This window comes from Pristiophorus japonicus, chromosome 19 (genome assembly GCF_044704955.1).
Source record: "Pristiophorus japonicus isolate sPriJap1 chromosome 19, sPriJap1.hap1, whole genome shotgun sequence".
NCBI lineage: Eukaryota > Metazoa > Chordata > Chondrichthyes > Pristiophoridae > Pristiophorus > Pristiophorus japonicus.
This window is the reverse complement of record NC_091995.1, coordinates 28,779,153-28,794,198: the sequence shown is the minus strand read 5'-3', so window position 1 is coordinate 28,794,198 and position 15,046 is coordinate 28,779,153. Positions and strand designations below refer to the sequence as shown.

Here is a 15,046-nt window from a genome sequence, read left to right as displayed (position 1 = left end):
CGTGACCTTCCTGAGGTTTGGTGCCCAGAAGTGATGCAGTACTCCAGATAGGATCCGAGCAAGGCACTGCACAACTATAATTTCAAACCACTCTCACTTGCATGACTTGGTGGACTGCAGAGACATCAAGATCCTGCAAAACTCTACCACCCGTGGCCTAACTCGCACCAAGTCCCATTCACCCATTAGCCTTTGCGTTCGCTGCCAACATTGGCTCCCGGTCTGGCAACGCCTCAATTGTAACATTCCAACCCCTCCACAGCCTCGCCTCCTCCCCATCACCTCCAGCCCTGCAATTTTCAAGATCTCCGCACATCTCCAATTCTGACCTCATGTGCGTCCCCAATTTTCATTGCCCCTCCATTGGCAGCCTTGCCTTAAGCTACCTGGGCCCCCAAGAACATAAGAATTAGGAGCAGGACATTCGGCCTCTTTGAACTTGCTCTGCCATTCAATGAGACCATGGCTGATTTTCTACCTCAACTCCACTTTCCTGCACTCTCCCCATATCCCTTGATTCCCCTAATATTCAAAAATCTATCGCTCTCTGTCTTGAATATACTCAAAAGACTGAGCCTCCACAGCCCTCTGGGGGAGAGAGCTCCAAAGATTCACCACCCGCTGAGTGAAGACATTTCCTCATCTCAGTCCTAAATGGCCGACCCTTGATTCGGAGATCGGTTCAAGACTCAGGGGAAACACAAGAACATAAGAATTAGGGAGCAGGAGTAAGGCATTTGGCCCCTCGAGCCTGCTCCACCATTTAATAAGTTCATGGCTGATCTGATCATGGGCTCAGCTCCACTTCCCTGAATCCTCTCCCTGAGTCTACCTTGTCAAGCCCTGTAAAAATGTTGTATGTTTCAATGAGATACCTCTCATTCTTCGAAACTCTAACCCCGGCATTCCCTCCCCAAGCTTCTCAGCCCCTCGCTCCTCCTTTAATACACTCCATAAAACCTGCCTCTTTGACCAGGCCTGTCCCAGTACCTCGCTTATTGTGGTTTGATGACCAATGTTATCTGATAAGGCTCCTGCGACATTGCTACATTAAAGGCGCTATATCAAGGCAAGTTGCTGTTGGGAGGGGATGCAGTGCCACTCACACCAAGCACTACCTCCACGCACAGCTGGGAGAGGCACACAGAGCCGGAGCCAAACCCAGTGAGACTCACAAAACGTCGCCAGCTTTTCTTGCAAGCGAGCAAAGCTCGTCAATTCACAGGTCTAAAAACAAAAGTGCAAAATCAGCAAAAGCAGAGGAGCGTGATTTCGAAATCCAGGTCAAACAGGGAAAAAAAATATAAACGCCTGAGAAATGAGGAACCTCGTTTCTAAAGTACAAAGTAATGAATTTAAAAATAACAAAAAGACGTTTGAAGGGTAGAGAGAAACTATTTCCTCTGGTGGTGGGGGAGGGGGAAACCCAGGACAAGTGGGCGTACTCAGTGGGTAGCGAGCACACTCTCGCCTTTGAGCCAGAAGGTCGTGGGTTCAAGTCCCACTCCGGGGACTTGGGCACATAAATCTAGGCCGACACTCCAGTGCAGTGCTGAGGGAGCTCTGCTCTGTCAGAGGTGCAGTCTTTCGGATGAGACGTTAAACCAAGGCCCCGTCTGCCCTCTTAAGGTGGATGTAAAAGATCCCGTGGCACTATTTCGAAGAAGAGCAGGGGAGTTATCCCTAGTGTTCTGGGGCCAATATTTATCCCTCAATCAACATCACAAAAACAGATTATCTGGGTCATTCTCACATTGCTGTTTGTGGAAGCTCGCGGTGTGCAAATTGGCTGCCGCGATTCCTACATTACAACAGTGACTACACTCCAAAAGTATTTCATTGTATAGCGCATCGAGACATCCGGTGGTCATGAAAGACACCATATAAACACAACTCTTTCTTTTTTTTAAAACCTTAAAATGAAAGCTCGGCTATTCAGGAACGATGTCAGGAAGCACTTCTTCACTTAAAGGGTCGTGGAAATCTGCAACTCTCGCTCCAAAAAGGCTGGGGATCAGTTGGAGCTCTCGGGACGGAGAGTGGTGGATTTTTGTTGGGTAAGGGGATCGAGGGATATGGAGCAAAGGCGGGTAGGGTAAATGGAGTTGGGGTGCAAATCAGCCGCGATCTGATTGAATGCTTCAAGGGGCTGAATGGCCTCCTCCATGAACAACCAACTCATAAAAATGAAATTGCAACCCAACGGTAGGCTGGCTATTCTACCACCGAAGGCATCATACCCCAAAACAATTCCATCCTCACAGAAGGAAATGCCTCCAATATTCTTAGCATGTCCCAAAGCAACAACCACCTGTATTTACCCAGCGCCTTTAATGTAGTGAAACATTCCATGGTGCCTCAGAGGACAAAAAAAATGACACCAAGCCACACAAGAAATTATGGCAGATGACCAAAAGCTTGGTCAAAGAGCTAGGTTTTAAGGAGTGTCTTAAAGGAGGGGAGAGAGGGGTAAAGAGGAAGCGAGGTTTAGGGAAGGAGTTCCAGAAGTTAGGGCCCAAACAGCTGAATGGTTGAGCGATTCAAATCTTTCATGCTCAAGAGGGCAGAATTTGAAGAGCGCAGACATCTCGGTGGATTGAGGGGTTGGAGGAGATTACAGAGACAGAGAGGGGCGAGGCCATGGAGGGGATTTGTAAACAAGGGTGAGAATTTTTAAATCGAGGCTTTGATTAACCGGAAGCCAATGTAGGTCAGAGAGCACAGGGGGTGATGGGCGAGCAGGACTTGGTGCAAGTTAGGACACGGGCTGCCGAGTTTTGGATGACCTCAAGTTTAAGAAGGGTAGAATGTGGGAGGCCAGCCAGAAGTGCGCTGGAGTAGTCAAGTCTAGAGGTAACAGAGGTATGGATGAGCACTTAAAAACTGACCAGTGAATATTTCGCTGAAGTATAGTTTTAATGCAGATCAACATGTCAGCCAATGCGTACATAGACAGCAAATGAGGTGACAGCCCAGTTAATTGGTTTCTCGTGGCATTTGGTTGAGATATGAATGCTGGCCATGGCTCACAGAGAACACCCCTGCTCTTTGAATCATGCCGCGAGATCTTCAACATGCACCTCAAAGTCTCCTCCATAAGGACATAAGAAATAGGAGCAGGAGTCAGCCATTTGGCCCCTCGAGCCTGCTCCACCATTCAATAAGATCATGGCTGCTCTGATGGGCTCAACTCCACTTCCCTGCCTGCTCCCATAACCCTTTACTCCCTAATCGCTCAAAAATGTGTCTATCTCCACCTTAAATATATTCAATGACCCAGCCTCCAAAGCTCTCTGGGGCAGAGAATTCCAAAGATTCACGACCCTCAGAGAAGAAATTCCTCCTCATCTCCATTTTAAGTGGGTGACCCCTTATTCTGAAACTATGACCCCATGAGTAGAAACATCCTCTCTGCATCTACCCTCAGAATCTTGTACATTTCAACAAGATCACCTCACATTCTTCTAAACTCCAGTGAGTATAGGCTCAACCTTTCTTCATACGACAACCCCTTCATCTCAGGAATCAGCCTCGTGAACCTTATCTGAACTGCCTCCAATGCAAGTATATCCCTCCTTATATAAGGAGAGCAAAACTGTACGCAGTACTCCAGGTGCGGCCTCACCTACGCCCTGAACAGTTGTAGCAGCACCTCTGCCAGGCAGCACTCCTTAGGCCATTTTAGCCTCTCGAGCCTGTTCCGCCATTCAATGAGATCACGGCTGATCTGTCACCCAACTGCAGATACCCGCCTTTGCATTATATCCCTTAATACCTTTGCTAAATTTTTGTTAGCCAATCTCAGAATTAAAATGAATTGGCCTAGCATCAACCTAGCCATTTGCGGTAGAGAGATCCAAACTTCGACCACCTTGTGTGTGTAGAAGTGTTTCCTAATCTCACTCCTGAAGGGCCTGGCTCAAGTTCTTCAGACTATGTCCCCTCGTCCTGGACTCCCCAACCAGCAGAAATTGTTTCTCGCTGTCGAACCGATCAGATCCCCTTAATATCTTGAAAGCTTCGATCAAATCACCACTTAACCTTCTAAATCCCAGGGAATACAGCCCTAGTTTGTGCACTTTCTCTCCTCGCAATGTAACCCTCAGTACTGCACTGAGATTACCGGCCGAGATCACGTTGTCGAACGGGACTTGAACATGCAACTTTCTAACTCAAGAGGCGAGGGTGGTAGCTAACCAGCACAAGCCATGCACAAACATTCGGGCAGGGGCCACTGGATGGCGATCACCAAATCTTGCAGCACAGAAGGAGGCCGTTCGGCCCATCGTGCATGTGCCGGCACGAGATCGGGAGCGAGAACTCCCTGGCTGATTTCCCCACCCGTCTCCAAACCAGGGGTAACGAAGCGAACAGGAGCAGCCCTGGCGGAGAATAGGAGATGGGTCCCTTGGCTGTCACTGCCCGTAGGTCCGTCACCGCGGTCAAACGGACATCGGATAAGCATTCTGCAGCCCAAACCTTTGCGGCCTCCCACGTAGGCTCCGGCAGAGGCTATTCTGGGGGCTGCTGGTTGCCTCGGATACTAAGCCTACGCGACAAGGGCCTGGAAAGAGTGACAATGTGCCTTTAAGACAACAGAAACGCATGCAAAGACATAAATGGAGAGGGAGGGGAAAAATAAAGAGACCTAGAACACTATGAATCTCAGAAATTTACAGCACGGAAGGAGGCCATTTCGGCCCATCGTGTCCGTGCCGGCCGGCAAAGAGCTATCCAGCCTAATCCCACTTTCCAGCTCTAGGTTCATAGCCCTGTAGGTTACGGCATTTTGTGCACATCCAAGTATTTTTGAAATGTGGTGAGAGTTTCTGCCTCTACCACCCTTTCAGGCAGTGAGTTCAGACCCCCACCACCCTCTGGGTGAAGACATTTCCCCTCAAATCCCCTCTAAACCTCCCCTAATTCCTTTAAATCGGCCAAGGGAAATAGAGTGGATAGGAAGGACCTATCTCGGTTCCTCCATTTTATGCACCTCATAAGGTCTCCCCTCAGCCTCCTCTGTTCCAAAGAAAACAAACCCCAGCCTATCCAATCTTTCCTCATAGCTAAAATTCTCCAGTCCAGGCAACATCCTCGTAAATCTCCTCTGTACCCTCTCCAGTGCAATAACATCTTTCCTGTAAATGCGGTGACCAGAACTACACGCAGTACTCTAGCTGTGGCCTAACTAGTGTTTTGTACAGGTCAAGCATAACCTCCCTGCTCCTGTATTCTATACCTCAGCTACTAAAAGTGAGCATTCCATATGCCTTCTTAAACCACCTATGGCCCAAACTTGGTCAAAGCCAAGACCGGCCCAGGTGCTTCCCAAAGTAAGGCTGATGGCCGCGGAGAGATCGGGTGGTACTTTGCCAGGAAGATTCCTCGAAAAGAGATGGCAGTACTGCCCGGCAGCCAAATAACAGCTGACGCCGTCAATCTGGGCGGGAGCTCCTAATCTCGGCGGCAAATGCGATCCTTGTCAAAGTGCCGCCGAGGATTGAGTCAGGCCCAGGGAAGCGGGGAGAGAAAACACAGAAAAATAAAACTCTTCACAAAAAACGCCAGAACACCTTCAGGGGACACCATACAGGTAAAACGCTGAGGAAAAAAAAAAATGAAAACATGTTCACTAACCTTTTTTTTTTTGCAGGTCTTCTTACTTACCGTTGGGGTTAGACCTGCCTCCACATAGCGGTCCTTCACTCTGCTGCCGCCGACTCCTGCCCGTACCAATATGGCAGCTCGGCGGGCGGGAGGTCACTTACGCGACTTGCCCGCTAGCGGCCGGTTCCCAGCGGGACTCCCCTCCCACCGGCACCGGACCAAGAGGAATGTGTCATTGAGGGGAGAACGCCGAAAAAACTCGGCGGCAGTGCCACCAATTTCGGGCCCCTTATCTTCCTGTCCTGCTACTTTCAGGGATCTGTGGACCTGCACTCCAAGGTCCCTTTGTTCCTCTACACTTCTCAATGTCGTACCATTTAATGTGTATTCCCTTGCCTGGTTAGCCCTCCCCAAATGCATTAGACATCGGTCATTTTAATGAGGGTTGTAAAGTGTGCTCTCAGCCCATTTACAGAATGAATAAAGATCAAATGTATTGAAAATCTCTATTTTAAACGGAGACTCATTTATTGAAAGATGCACGAGCTGCGTTTGCTCAGAGGGCCGCGTCCCATCACTTCGGAACAATGTTGTTCACAAACTATTTTACAAATAGGACACCAATGCATCATCCTCCACAATCCCAAAGGATTGCAGCCCTTCCCAGCAATCTCCACAAGCCAAGTGGATCAGAGCGCTTCTCCTCGTCCCCTGACGCAATCCCAATGTATTAGGTCCCGTCCCACCAAACTCTACAATCCCAATGGATCAGATCCCATCCCACTCCCCTCCACAATCCCAAAGGATCAGATTCCATCCCACTCCCCTCCACAATCCCAAAGGATCAGATCCCATCCCACCACCCTCCACAATCCCAAAGGATCAGATCCCGTCCCACTCCCCTCCACAATCCCAAAGGATCAGATCCCATCCCACCACCCTCTACAATCCCAATGGATCAGATCCCATCCCACTCCCCTCCACAATCCCAAAGGATCAGATCCCATCCCACTCCCCTCCACAATCCCAAAAGGATCAGATCCCATCCCACCACCCTCTACAATCCCAATGGATCAGATCCCATCCCACTCCCCTCCACAATCCCAAAGGATCAGATCCCGTCCCACTCCCCTCCACAATCCCAAAGGATCAGATCCCGTCCCACCACTCTCCACAATCCCAAAGGATCAGATCCCATCCCACTCCCCTCCACAATCCAAAAGGATCAGATCCCATCCCACCACCCTCCACAATCCCAAAGGATCAGATCCCGTCCCACTCCCCTCCACAATCCCAAAGGATCAGATCCCGTCCCACCACCCTCCACAATCCCAAAGGATCAGATCCCGTCCCACCACTCTCCACAATCCCAAAGGATCAGATCCCATCCCACAAACCTCCACAATCCCAATGTCACAGCCCTTCCATCACTCTTCCCAGCCCTATCCTCACTGTCTATCTAGCCTCCCCTTAAAAGGCATCCATACTGTTCACCTGAACTACTCCCTGTGATAGCGAGTTCCACATTCTCACCACTCTCTGGGTAAAAATGTTCCTCCTGAATCACTAAAAGCCAGTAGATGGATATAAAAGGCAATCTGAAGGGCCAATGGAATGTTGGCCTTTATCTCCAGGGATTGGAACACAAAGGGAATTAAATGATGCTCCATTTGTACAGAGCTCTGGTCAGACCACATCTGGAGCACTGCACTCGGTTATGGGTACAGCACCCCAGGAAGGATATATTGGGCTTGGAGGGATCGCGGCGCAGATTCACCTCATTGATACCGTGGCTAAAAGGGTTAAATTATGAAGACAGGCTGCACAAACAAGGCTTGTAGTCCCTTGAGTTTAGGAAATTGAGGGGTGATTTGATCGAGGTATTTTAAATGTGAAAAGAAAGATTGAAAGACTTGGATTTATATAGCGCCTTTCACGACCACTGGACGTCTCAAAGCGCTTTACAGCCAATGAAGTACTTTTGGAGTGTAGTCACTGTTGTAATGTAGGAAACGCCACAGCCATTTTGTGCACAGCAAGCTCCCACAAATAGCAATGTGATAATGACCAGATATATTTTTTTAATGTTATATTGATTATGGGGTAAATATTGTCCCCAGGACACGGGATAACTCTCCTGCTCTTTTACGAAATAGTGCCATGGGATCTTTTATGTCCACCTGAGGGGGCAGACGGGGACTCGGTTTCACATCTCATCCAAAAGACGGCACCTCCAACAATGCAGCACTCCCTCATCACTGCACTGGGAGTGTCAGCCTGGATTATGTGCTCAAGCCCCTGGCATGACACTCGAACCCAAAACCTTCTGCTCAGATGCAAGTGTGCTACCCATTGATCCACAGCTGACACTGTGGATTCGATAGGGTAGATACGGAGAAACTATTTCCTCTGCTGAGGGAAATCAAGAACAAGGGTGTCATGTATCCGACATGGCTACTGTTGGTACTATCACAAGGTGTGCCACCAGAGGGCACAGCAGTGGGAGACTCGAAAGTTACCTGTACAGGTGTGCCTGACCTAGTATAAAAAGCAGGCCACCAGGTGTGATCCTCATTCTGGAGTGATCAATAAAGGACTAAAGTCACTCCAATTCAAGTAGAACACATTGCCTCATGGAGTCATTATCAGAGCATCTAAGGATACAACAATTGGCGATGAGATTATGAACTTTGACGCAAAAATGGCTACCCTTGGCACGTTGCCGCAGTTCGCCGATGGTGATGATTGGGACACCTTTGTGGAGAGGCGCGACCATTTCTTCACAGCAATCGACCTGGCAGGATACCACCCGGCCACACTGGCTGATATGTGCAGAGCTATCTTGCTGACCAGTTGTGGGCCCACCGTCTATGGCCTCATCAGGCACCAGCAAAGACAACGACCAAGACGTACAAGGAGCTCATAACCCTGATCAAGGAGCAACTCAAGCCCAAGGAGAGCATCCTCACAGACAGACACCGGTTCTACACCCACCGACGGCCCGAAGGCCAGGAAATCGCGAAATATGCCGCAGACCTCAGGAGGCTGGCGGCACCGTGTGAGTTCGGCGACCACCTCAACGAAGCGCTGCAGGACATTTTTGTCATTGGAATTGGTCATGAGGGCCTTCTTCATAAGCTACTGTCGGCAGATACCACAGTCACACTGCAGAAGGCCATCTCTGTGAGCCAGGCATTCATGACCTCGACCTGCGGCTCTAGGCAGATGTCTCACCCTCGGAACTCAAACCCGGCAGGTACTGTGCACTGAGTGGCGCCTTTTAGAGACTGGACTGTACAACGCGAACCCTCTCAGGGGAGAGAGAACAGGCCCCCCGATTCCCTTAACTCAAGAGTCTGCCGAAGGGGGCTAATTGAATAGCTCCATGCTGGCGATGTGGAGGGAATCACAGGGCTCACCAGTGCCGCTTTAAAGACTATCTATGCAAAGGCTGCAGCACAAAGGGCCACCTCCAGTGAATGTGTAAGAGAAATATGACTCACTGTGTCGATGAAGAGTCTGCAGATGGCCAGGAATCCAGCGTGGATTATGAAACGACAGTCAGCGAGGCAGCTCAGCCCCACAATGAGGTATATAGCATGTTTACCTGCACCACCGAGTGTTCCCTGCTGAAGATGGAAGTCGAGATAGATGACGTTCCAGTCTTCATGGAAGTGGACATGGGGGCGAGCTAGTCAGTAATGAATCACGAAGCCTTTGAGAGGCTATGGGACAATCAAGCTGAACGACCCAAGTTGGTCCCAGTTCAGGCAAAGCTGCACACCATTGGTAGTGCGAATGTAAAGGTACTCCATGATGGAGCGATACACAGGTTACCACTGTGGATTATTGCAGGTGATGGACCAACGCTGCTCAGTAGAAGGTGGATGGAGAAGATCCATTGGAAGTGGAAAACATCAACCATCAACCTTCCAGCGAGCGACATTCTCCACGTTCGGAGGCACGGCAAGCCCTCACTTGAGGGTGGACCCGGCACCAGAGAGCAGACCAGCACAGCACCCGAGGCACAGACCGCTCAGCACAACTGCGTGGAGATGATCCAGCTGAGACGACCCGAATGCACCTTACAGGCTCCAGTGGCAGGACTCCGGAGAAAGAAAATCGGATCCAGAGGCGACCTCCCAGCTTCGGTGGCAGAACCCGGGGAGAAGAGGATCACCGCAGTCGACATTGTGGATGGAGGAAAGATGGTGCCCAAACCACGAGGTGAGGCGCTGAAGAAAAAGATGGCCGCAGCCAGACCACGAGGTGCAGCGCTGGTGGAGCAACACGCGGCACCAAACGGAGAAGCGGATTGGGGTAAAGCAAGCAAGGCTGTCTTAAAGGAGGCCTGCAATTAAAGGGATAGTTCCACACACTCAAGCAACGTAATAAGAACTGTAAGTCAGAGACAAAATGTGTAACTGATAATCTGAATTGTGTACATGCAACCAGTGAGAAAAAGCCCCCCGATCGGAGCTACAGAGTATCCTTCATAAGTAATGAAAAGTTGTGCAATGTCAGCTTTCAACTGCACTCAGCCAATGCAGCGGGCAGACACCCATCGGGAGCACACAGGTCCAGTGAGCTACCCAATGCTGTAGCCTATATCCCAGGGACCAGAGTCATGCACCATGGAGTGTGGCCACAAGCAGCCAACACACACGAGCTGCAGAGCAAGTGACCTCAGCAGAGCAACGGCACTGGTATCGATACCCTGCCCCTGATCGGCTCCACCGCTCAGGCACCCGATGGCACCAAACGCCACGAGCCTGAAAGAGCAAACCGTGCTAAGGCGCAGTCCCCAGACCCCATCGCCACCAAGGCCATTTCCGTAAACAAAGGGTCACCCGCTACTGTTCCCCCCAAAGGGGACCGGGACCAGCCAGGATCCCAAACCAAACAACGCCCAGACCAGCGAGTCAGCAATTCTCTGTGCACTGTTAAGACGACAGCTCCTCAGGAAGCAGCAGCGACACAGGGCACAAAGAAAGGACAGGGAGGTCACAGGCATCTGTGAACCTGTCCGATGCTAGGAACCACGGCAACAACCCCGAGAGCAGGCAACTCGAGCCAACTGGGTTCCCACTGCCAGCACTGGGCACCGCGCCACCACCAGACTGCAGGGACACCATCCAACAGTTCTGGAACTAGTTTGTCCTTGTGCACCGGTCACCACATCGATAATGTGTCTCACCAGTCTAACGTACTTGTCTCACAACGGAACCACAAATGTAATGCAACCTTGTTTTTCTGAACTTGAATGTATATGAATGCAATGAGCCTCCAGCATAATCTATGTGTGTGTGTGGGGGGGCTGGGGGCGGGGGGGGGGGGTGGGGGAGAATGGAGTGGTGAGGGACACACACAAACAGCAACCACCAGCACTTTACTGCACCAACCGCCCACCCAAGATCGAAACGACCCGCCAAGGGTCAATCTGATAGAGCCCAGATAGAGCTAAGCCCAGAGCACAGTCAATGCAGAGACAATTTGCACTAAAGGCTTGGGGGAAGAGTGATGTCATGTATCCGACATGGCTACTGTTGGTACTATCACAAGTTGTGCCACCAGAGGGCACAGCAGTGGGAGACTTGTAGGTTGCCTGTACAGGTGTGCCTGGCCTAGTATAAAAGGCAGGCCCACCAGGTGTGACCCTCACTCTGGAGTTAGCAAATAAAGGACTACGATCACTACATTTCAAGTACAACACATTGCCTCGTGGAGTCACTATTAGAGCATCTAAGGGGACATCATAAAAATCAGAGCCAGGCCGCTCAGGAACAAAATCAGGAAGCACTTTTTAGAGGGTAATATGAATCGGGAACCCTCTCCCCAAAAGCTAGTGGATGCTGGGGGTAAACTGGAGCCTTCAAGAATAATATAGACAGACTTTTGTTAGGCAAGAGTATCAAGGGATATGGAGCCAAGGCAGATGTAATGTATACAGTGGACCATATACAGCAGACACCTCAAATCGCTGGAGAAATACCACCAACAATGTCTCCGAAAGATCCTGCAAATCCCCTGGGAGGACAGACACACCAACATCAATGTTCTCGATCAGGCCAACATCCCCAGCATTGAAGCACTGACCACACTCGACCAGCTCCGTTGGGCGGGCCACATTGTCCGCATACCTGGCACAAGACCCCCAAAGCAAGTGCTCTACTCGGAACTCCTACACAGCAAGTGAGCTCCAGGTGGGCAGAGGGAACGTTTCAAGGACACCCTCAAAGCCTCCTTAATAAAGTGCAACATCCCCACCGGCACTTGGGAATCCCTGGCCCAAGACCGCCCTAAGTGGAGGAAGAGCATCGGGGAGGGTGCTGAGCACCTCGTGTCTCGTCGCCAAGAGCATGCAGAAATCAAGCGCAGGCAGCGGAAGGAGCGTGCAGCAAACCAGACTCTCCACCCACCCTTTCCTCCAACCACTGCCTGCCCCATCTGTGACAGAGACTGTAATTCCCGTATTGGACAGTAAGTCACCCGAGACTTCACTTCGAGTGGAAGCAAGTCTCCCTCGATTTCAAGGGACTGCCTATGATGATGATGAATTAACCTGTGAGTTGGCTTACCGGTTTGTAGAACTGTTGCACTTGAACTGGAGGGTGTTGCACGGAGCAATCCCGTGCAATAAGTTTATAAGTCGGTTCACGGGCTTCCAGGCTGCCTGCAATTTCTGCGGTCTGGAGGAGCCCGTGTTCCATGTTTTTACTGAGTGTGCGAGGTTGCAGCCCCTATTCCATTATTTGAAGGGGCTGCTCCTCAAATTCACACTCAAGATCACACTCCTGATCTTTGGACACCCTGTGCAGAGGGGAGCGGGCAGGTCGGAAGGCCTCCTCGTAGGACTGCTCCTGGGCCTGACCAAGGGGGCCATCAGCCGGTCCAGGCAGCGGGCGGTCGAGGGGGTCGTTCAGCCCGACTGCCTGCCTCTCTTCGGCGGTTGCATCCGAGCCAGGGTGTCCCTGGAGATGGAGCACGCGGTGTCCACCGGTACGCTCGCGGCCTTCCGCGAGAGGTGGGCGCTGGAGGGACTGGAGTGCATCATCACCCCCGGCAACCAAATTTTAATTTGATGTTAATGTCCAAAGTTTAATTTGTTTACGTTTGTCGGCTTTAGTGCCCCCCACCCTTTTAGCCGGGGGCACTTGTATAATTTGTGTTTTGGTGCCCTCAGAAAAAAAAAATCAAGGAGGCACCTGAAAAGATTTTGGAGTGTGCCCCCCCTCCCTTTACTCAGGGGGCACATGATTACTGATTACAACAAAATAGTTGTAGAGCTGTTACATTGTGAGTGGCTTAGCCAGTCACGTGATGGTCACAAGACTCAATAAAACCCCAGCCAGTTGGGTCTAGGTCATCAACAATGAGGTATGCAGTTGTGAGCCTGGTGGATGAACTGACAATGTGTTGTGTGATTGTTATACCTTTGTTAATAAACCAACTAGTTCTTGATAGCAATGTGTTGCTATGAATTCTGAAACAAAGAGCCCATGAAGCAAATACATTACAGCAGGTAAATGGAGTGAAGATACAGATCAGCCATGATTAAACTGAAACACGGAACAGGCTCGAGGGGCTGAATAGCCTCCTCCTGTTTCTCTGCTTTGCGGAGAGCAAGGGGAAGGCGTTATGTGCTGAGTAATCACGTCATCAAAACCCTGGTCGCTGTTTTGGAGCATGGGCAGGAACATCGGCAGGGCCCAGGTACAGAGGAGTGCGAATGTCGGAGCGGCTGAGTGGCGAGAGTTTGTGGTGGAGGTGTGGCGAATGTTTATGGCGGAGGAGCGGTGAGAGATCTTGGCGGAGGTGTGGCGAATGTTTATGGTGGAGGAGCGGTGAGAGATCTTGGCGGAGGTGTGGCGAATGTTTATGGTGGAGGAGCGGTGAGAGATCGTGGCGGAGGTGCGGCGAATGAGGGTACGGGGCCCAGAAGAGCCGAGGGCCCAGGGCCATCATGGGCCAGCCCACGCTGCGATGTGCGCACGCGTTAGGTCCGTGCAGCAGAGCTGGTCTCCAGTTGTCCTGGTTAACCCTTGCCACTGGATAAAGGCCGAGCTCCGTCAAGCCCGTGTGGTGGCTGGTGTGCAACGGTGACCACACGTTAAAAAAATTCACGCACAGGCATCTTCCACCCCAATTGGAGTTCAGGACTGGAACATCGGGTCCTTCATTGAAACATCTGTGAACTCGTGGAAGCGAGTCATCCTCGTTCGAGGGACCGCTTATGATGGTGCAACCCAATTAAAACCCCTTTCCAAAGATACTTTTACAATGTAGGAGTGGAGCTGGAGACAGAGATCTCTCTCTCTCTCTCTCTCTCTCTCTTACACACACACCAACAGTTCAGATACTGGGAGACCTCCAGTGCGGTGTATATGTTGCTCGATCCAGCTTTCGTATCCCGGAGCCAGTGCGTCAGTATCCGTCATGTGATGAATATCCCAGCCCTGCTAAATTTGCCTTGTCTTAGTTTGATCTCATCCCATCTCCCACTGTCTGAGGGTTACCTCTTGCAAGGGTCTATCCTGGGCTCCCTCCTATTTCTCATCTATATGTTGCCCTTTGGTGATATCATCTGAAAACACGGTGTCAGTTTCCACATGTACGCTGATGACACCCAGCTCTACCTCACTACCCCCTCTCTCGACCCCCCTCCACAGTCTCTAAAGTGTCGGACTGCTAGTCCGACACCCTATTCTGGATGAGCAGAAATTTTCTCCAATTGAATATTGGGAAGACAGAAGCCATTGTTTTCGGTCCCTGCCACAAACTCCGTTCCATAGACACTGACTCCATCCCTCTCCCCAACTCCTTTCTGTGACTGAACCAGACTGTTTCGCAACCTTGGTGTCATATTTGACCCTGAAATGAGCTTTCGACCACATATCCACAGCATAACTAAAACCGCCTATTTCCTCCTCCGTAACATCGCCCGTCTCCGCCCCTGCCTCAGCTCATCCATGCCTTTGTTACCTCTAGACTTGACTATTCCAACACAATCCTGGTTAGCCTCACACTTTCTACCCTACGTAAACTAGAGGTGATCCAAAACTCGGCTGCCCGTGTCCTAATTCGCACCAAGTCCCGTTTACCCATCACCCCTGTGCTCACTGATCTACATTGGCTCCCGGTTAAACGACGCCTCAATTTCAAAATATTGCTCTGGTATCATCCTTGTAAATCGTTCTTTGCACCACACCCCACCCAATCTGGGGATACTGTGGTATGCACACCCTAGAGGAATAGAATTGAAAAATAGAGAAATCATGTAAAACCTGTATCGAACCTTTGTTAGGTCACACTTGGGAGTACTGTGAACAGCTCTGGTCACCATATTATAAAAAGGATAGAGAGGCACTGAAGGTGATGCAAAGAACGATTTACAAGGATGATACCAGAGCAGAAAGGTTCTACCCATCGGGAAAGATTG

General features: G+C 50.5%; 1 protein-coding gene across 1 annotated transcript in view; it reads right to left on the bottom strand.

The window, feature by feature from the left end:
* Positions 1-15,046, bottom strand: part of LOC139230577 (pre-B-cell leukemia transcription factor 2-like) — a 98,125-nt gene that overhangs the window by 70,367 nt on the left and 12,712 nt on the right. Inside the window, exons 3-4 of the mRNA XM_070862401.1 lie at positions 4,449-4,564; positions 1,176-1,227 (exon numbers count right to left, since the gene is read on the bottom strand). Coding sequence (XP_070718502.1) covers positions 1,176-1,227; positions 4,449-4,564 — 168 coding nt within the window. The remainder of the gene's footprint in view (positions 1-1,175; positions 1,228-4,448; positions 4,565-15,046) is intronic.